At 39.6% G+C, this 6,719-nt stretch overlaps 1 protein-coding gene across 1 annotated transcript; it reads left to right on the top strand.

Annotated features, from left to right (window-relative positions):
• The first annotated feature begins 2,300 nt into the window (after positions 1 to 2,300).
• Positions 2,301 to 6,283, top strand: prlh2r (prolactin releasing hormone 2 receptor). Its single transcript, XM_023291491.3, has 3 exons — positions 2,301 to 2,392; positions 3,941 to 4,839; positions 5,383 to 6,283. Exons 1-3 carry the CDS (start codon positions 2,380 to 2,382, stop codon positions 5,710 to 5,712), a joined length of 1,242 nt encoding a protein of 413 aa, XP_023147259.2. The 5' UTR covers positions 2,301 to 2,379; the 3' UTR covers positions 5,713 to 6,283.
• The last annotated feature ends 436 nt before the right edge of the window (positions 6,284 to 6,719 follow it).

The following is a 6,719-nucleotide window of genomic DNA, read 5'->3' as shown; positions in this document are numbered from 1 at the left end:
TGCTGTGTAACCAGCCTGTACATGCTCCAATCTGCCTGAAATTTTACATGTATGATCAGAGACCAGCCCTAATCACATCTTTGCACCATTTGGCGGCCATTTTGGATTTCTCGCCATGAAACAGGAAGTGCTGTGTAACCAGCCTGTACATGCTCCAATCTGCCTGAAATTTTACATGTATGATCAGTCCGGCCCTAATCATATCTATGCACCACCTGGCAGCCATTTTGGATTTCTCGCCATGAAACAGGAAGTGCTGTGTAAGTAGCCTGTACGTGGTCCAATCTGCCTGAAACTTTACTCTCTCAGTTACAGCGCCTCCTGGTGGATATGCGTGGGCCAGCCGGGCCGCTCGGATGCGAGGACCCGTCCAACGCTGCTTGCAGCTTTATTTACTTTTATATTTACTATGTGGTTACTGCAACAAACAGTTTGGCTCACTACAAGTAACTCTACCTTTCTGCCAGAACTCACAGCACAGGAGTTTGGTGATTCCTCCACAACAGACTCTCAATAGTCCTCATTAGTGTCCAGATGAATCCAAGGAAAAAAGCAGGCCATTTAAGGAAAGGCTGGGTGTCCTGCATGTAGACCAAATTCTGTTTGATTTGTGTCTCCACTGAAAAAATGCAGGAATGATGGATGTGAAAGTTTTTTTAAAATCAGTTTTTACCTGCACTTTTTGGAACAATTTACACGTGTCCTCTGTTTTGTTAAATTCCAGATACTATGTAATAAAAAAGCAGGAAAAAAGTATAAATATATGTGCTACCTGTGAAAAAAACAGGCCAAAACTGTAAATAATGTCCATGCAAAAAATGTGTACTTTGATAAATACGTATTTATTCTTTTACGGTGTGTTCCTGTAAAATGACACTGTTCTCCTGTTCTTAAATCAGCTATAAGATGTAATTATTTTACAGATATTTGCTGTCATTTTCAGCATTTTTGAACAGTTTTTGCACATTACAGTATTCCATTGTTTCTTGCACTGCTTTTATATGAGATTTTGTTTTACAGAGCACATATGGACAGTTGTGATAAAAACGTAAACTAGTTTTGTTTTTCTGTGTAATGTAGACTTTTTACTTCTTTTACATTTGTACTTCAGACCTTGGGCTACGAATATAATACTTCACGTTACATCACCGCATCCTGCTCATTCATATTCAAATTTCCCAGCATCTGTGCTCAACAAACTCAATTACCTGCTTCTATCTTTCTGTGCCAGTTTTTCTGTTTTTAAGACATCCAAGGCAGCAGTGATAGAGAAAAGGGGCCAAGACCTCAGAGGGTTAAACATACTGTAATTGTGATTGCCATGTCAATAACAATTGTGATAAATAATATCCTTTGTTACTGAAGAAGTAACACATTCATGCATGGAAGAACAATTTGGCTTGATTTAAATTTAAGTCAAATACATGAACATTTTGTGCTCAAGCTGTCATCAGAATGACATTTGAAAACTAACCAATATTTCAACCTAGAGTCCTACACTTTATAGCCTCGACCTAAATTTCCCCCAAATAATTGTTGAAATCACGATACAACAGTGATAATTAAATCTTTATGGACATCTTGATTATGTTTGCAATTGTCCTGGATTACCCTCAGTAGGCTTCATTTGTCATGATGTCATGCTGGTTTTGTGTTGACTCTAGCACCAAGACTCACAATTTTCAATTTAGTTTCATGAATATTTAATATGTGTACTGCTGGAGAAAGATCATGTTTTGTCTGGTAATAGTTCAATTTGTATTCTGTTTCCATAATGCTGGTGTCTGAGTGCGTTTACCTAGAAAGTGACGGCATTGTGAAGAACATCACAGCTGGAAATGTGACATTCTGCTCTCAAAATGATTCAAGGTTAGCGGGGTACAGACTAATTACGATTTTTTTTTAATTCCTTCTCATGCCATTTCATTATCAAAGTTTGCTTTACGAGTCATGTCATGTTTCAGGACAAGTTTGGGGTAATATGAGTGACAGTATCAAAGTGAAATGTGTCAGAATCACTATAAATTGACCATATAAAAGCCCAGACACATTATAAGTCCCACTAGATAAATGTGGGAAGATAATATACCATAAAACAGGGCATGGTCATTGTAAATCTCTGATTTATTGACGGAGATGTACTACACTTCCCAAGAGGAATATTATACGGCATTATAATGATTTTAGAAGGCATCTTTTTTCTCCTGGAGATGATTCACTCACATGCTGTATGCTGTGTATGAGAGAAAGAGCAAATCACTTTAGTGTGAAGCAGAGTGAGCTGCAGAGAACAGAAGAGCAGCACAACAGTTGGACTCCCTGCAGGAGGAGGACGCAACCAGGAGCTGGACCGTTTATCTGACATCTGACTGACGTCTGATGGCGCTAAGAGGTACGTTGTCCTTTATTATGTACTTTTGGAAAACTGATACACTAGAATTATGAAACTTGCATTAAATATTTTTGTCCTTTTAAGAGAAAAAAAGGTTTTGTAATAAGTTTTAAAATGGGTTATGTGTCATTATTAGACTTTTATTGTTTTACCATAATCGTGAGGATCAGTTAATGACAGATCTAGATTTAATTCCTCGTTGGGGAAAAATTAGTAAGACAAATTGATGAAAAATGCTGTTTTCAGGAGGTCTTGCTCAGTCTAAGTAGGTTAATAAGAAGCATTCATTCATGCTCTATAACATGATGAACATATAACGAGACAGCCGCCTCATTTATTTTGATGCTCTTTCAAGTTTGTTTAATTGGACAGGATTTGTTTGTGTGTTTATGAGTTTTGCAGATATAGTAAGATTTTCTACTTTAAAAACAAAAACAATGAAACCAACAAAATTAGAATGATGCCAAAATGACACTATTCAGCCCAAATGTGAGTGCAGGTACTACGTATTGCATCTTCATTTAACCTTGCAGATATAAATATAAAAGCCATTTAAATGCTCTGCCTTTGTGTCGTGGGTTATTATGTAAACCAGAGCTTTAATTAACATCCATGTCTTCCTTTCTGCTGTGTGAAATAAATCCACATTGAGAAACATTTTCACACTGCATAACATCTGTGTGTGTGTGTCATTGTGTAGTGCCAGTTGATGAATATTTCCTAATGCTCCACAATAGCTGCATCGTTGACGTCAGATGAGATTACATTTACAGATGCTCAGGATCTGTTAGAGTCGAGGATTAGAGCTCAAAAGATGGTTTCTGGTTGTTTTTGATAACCAGAATACAGCAAAGATGAAAAGAAAAAAAGATTTGAAGGGGCAGGGGGAAATTAAAGGTGAGAAGTGGATGTGATAGTATTGTTGAAGGCGACACAGAAGCCCTACTTCAGCTTTGTAATGAGATTGATTGAGAATTTTGAAGTTGACCACTAATTAGCCCATTCAAATGTGAATCGTCTCTTCAGCTTTTATATGCTATGCTAATGCCACTTTGGATTTAATCAAAATGTTGTTCACTAAATTATGTAGATATGTTAAATCAGGGCTGTACAGTGGCTTTGTGTTTAGCACTTTTGCATTGCAGCTAGAAGATCCGTGGTTCTCATTCCCGGGATCTTTCTGCATGGAGTTTGCATGTTCTTCCTGTGCATGTGTGGGTTTTCTCCAGGTACTCCCACAGTCCAAAAACATGTTCAGGTTAATTGGTAACTCTAAATTGTCCGTTGATGTGAATGTGAGTGTGATTGTTTGTCTCTATATGTAGCCCTGTGATAGACTAGTGACCTGTACAGGGTGTCCTCTTCAGTCTAAATCAGCTGGGATAGACTCCAGCACCCCACGCTCTAATGAGGATTAAGCGGTTTAAAGATAATGGATGGATGGATGTTAAATCAGATAAATATTATTATTTGCATGCATGCAAAATAATTAGTTTTTTTGGAATGGTCTCATAATTAACAGCTTGTCATTCATTCTGGCTTCTGCAGCAATGGACTGGGAGAATTCAGTGAATCAATCCACGGTGAACTCTTCTACTCCGGCTTTTTCTTCATCTCTATCCTCGTCTGAATCGTCCTCCTTCTCCTCTTCCTGCTGCAACTCCTCTCACCCCATCTTCTCAGCCTCTTCCTTCTCTGGGCTCGACCTCCTTTTCAATCTAAAAATCCTCTTCATTCCTCTCTACTCCGCTGTGGTCCTGATTGCATGCTCCGGCAACCTCCTCCTCCTGTTTCTCATCTGGAACAACAAGAAAAGACACAACACTACTAATTTTCTCATCAGCAACCTGGCGCTCGTCGACCTGTTAATGTGCATCTTCTGCGTCCCTCTGACAGCGTCCTATGCTTTTGACAAGCGCGGATGGGTATTTGGATCCTACATGTGTCATTTTGTCACTGTCATGCAGTCTGCAGCTGTCTACGCAGCTGTCCTATCCCTCATGGCCATCGCAGTGGATCGCTATGTTGTCGTGGCTTATCCCATCCGAAAGAGAGTGGGTTGCCAGTTCTGCTGGGGTCTGGTGCTCCTGATTTGGCTGGCCTCTCTGGCTTTGTCCACACCGACAGCATCGCACACTGTGTATCTGGACCTGAGGGCTACAGGCCTGCAGATGGCTGTTTGTGAAGAGTTCTGGGATGGCCAGGAGCGAGGTCGCCTTATTTACTCCTGTTTCATCCTCTTCTTCTCCTACTTTGTCCCACTGGCTGCTGTCTCCATTTCCTACTGTGCTATTTCGCATCAACTGAAGAAGAGAACCAAGTCGGGTCTGACGGCGTGTCCTGAGCTGAGATCTGCACGAGCCACCTGGAGCAGACGGAGGAAGAAGACCTTCTGCCTGCTGCTGGTGTCTGTTGTATGTTTTGCCTTCTCCTGGCTCCCCTTACAGGTGCAGACCAATGAAACAAGAGATTGACAGTTTGATATGAGATGGTTCAACATTAAAGGATTTACTATAATTAACTAGAAAAGGAGATAAACATGATTTGTATGTCTGTGGGCAGCATTATTAGTGCCTGGCTTAGCATAAAGACTAAAAACAGGGGGAACAGCTATCCCTGCACTGTCCAATGGTAACAAAATCTCACTATTAACGCATTCATTCTGATTTACTCTGTAGAAAAACTGACAAGCTGTGTGGGAACATTTATATTCAGGTCTTGAGTAATCTGCAGAAATCGTCAACCCGGCAAAAAAAGACTCATTTTTAGAGTCAGGCTGTCCATTTCACTCTGTTCCCAGTCTGTATGCTAAGCTTACATAAGTATCCTCTTCATTCTTAGAGTAAAGGCATAAAAATGGTAAAAATCCTCTAACTCCCAACCAAATTTATGCAAAAAAAAGTCTTGCTATTGCTTTATTTGAACAGATTGCTAAAAAGTACTAAGTGTTCCTTGAATCAAAGCTTTGAATAACAACTTTTGTTTCACAGGTGGTGAACCTGATCCGTGACCTGGACACAGACTTCTCCATCATAGGGAAGAACTACATAAATGTCATCCAGGTATCCAGCCACCTGTTTGCCATGAGCTCTGCCTGCTACAACCCCTTTATCTACGCCTCACTGCATGACAAATTCCTGTCCTACCTCTGCCACACCATCCTGTCCCAGAGGAGAGGGCAAGGAAAGGACGGAGGTCAAGGGTCAAGCGTCCTCACAATGTCTCACAGGACGCCGCGTCTTCAAACCTCCACCGTTGTGGCAGATTTACCAGGAGCTGTGATACAGAGGAATATTTTTCCTCAAGAAAACTACACCTAAGTTAATTACTGTGCTGAAAAGGCGCAAGAATTTTCTCCAGCTGTGTTTTCTTCAGCTCAGTTGGATGAAAATCGCTGCATGTCAAGGCTGAAATCAGATATGATACAGGGTGTCGTCTTCACTTCCGATTTAATACAAATCTTGTCAGCTTTCATCCTGACAGACAAATGGAGCAGAAAGAGAAGTCCTTGCAAGCACAGTGAATTTGCAAAACATCAACCCTCACGAGATGAGGGTTTCATACAATAGCCAATCTTTTCACAGTCACAATCAATGCCGGTGTAAATATCATCTTCCTGCTTTATTTGAAATGACTCGAGTGTATATTTTTTAAACAAATGTGGTTGTTTCTTTGCTGAAAGTCTATTTACACTGAAACATATGCTACTGTTCACTTAAAAATCACCTTTACTGTTTTCATTTCATTGCTGTACATAATGATATTCTTCTTCACATCACCTTTATGGCATGCTTATGTTATGTATTTTGTGTTTTTTTGGATCTAAATGGTAATTTCCCACTTCTATTAGGTGTATTTGGTTGATTACATGTGTCAATAAAAAGGCTTATTTAAAACATCTTTGACCCTGCATGTTCACTTCATGTTGGTTCAAGGATAAAATAGAAACATGGAGAGTTTTGGTAATAATGACTGAATAATGTACTTCTGTCATTCAGTTCGGCCTTCATTCATCTCTGGATGTTTTTCACACTTTCAGCTGAACAACATGTGTGTGCAAAATGCGCAACACGTTTAAATGTCAGCTTTGAAATGGTGAAGGGAAAAACGCTTCATCTGTGCTGATCATTGTAATATGTAAAATAGTTAAGATTGAATAAACCAGAGAGATGCAAAATGTTACACCCTCAACAGAAAGGTCTATATGTGCCAAGTAAATGCAAACGATAACAGAATTTGAATGCAGACACAGCAAAATAAGCAAACTTTTCAGAATCTATACTCCACCAGTTTAATTTTAGAAATATGCTGACAGTTATGCAGCTGT

This window comes from Amphiprion ocellaris, chromosome 20, assembly GCF_022539595.1.
Source record: "Amphiprion ocellaris isolate individual 3 ecotype Okinawa chromosome 20, ASM2253959v1, whole genome shotgun sequence".
NCBI classification, from domain to species: domain Eukaryota; kingdom Metazoa; phylum Chordata; class Actinopteri; family Pomacentridae; genus Amphiprion; species Amphiprion ocellaris.
Note: the sequence above shows the minus strand (reverse complement) of the source record. Positions and strands in the feature narration are given on the sequence as shown.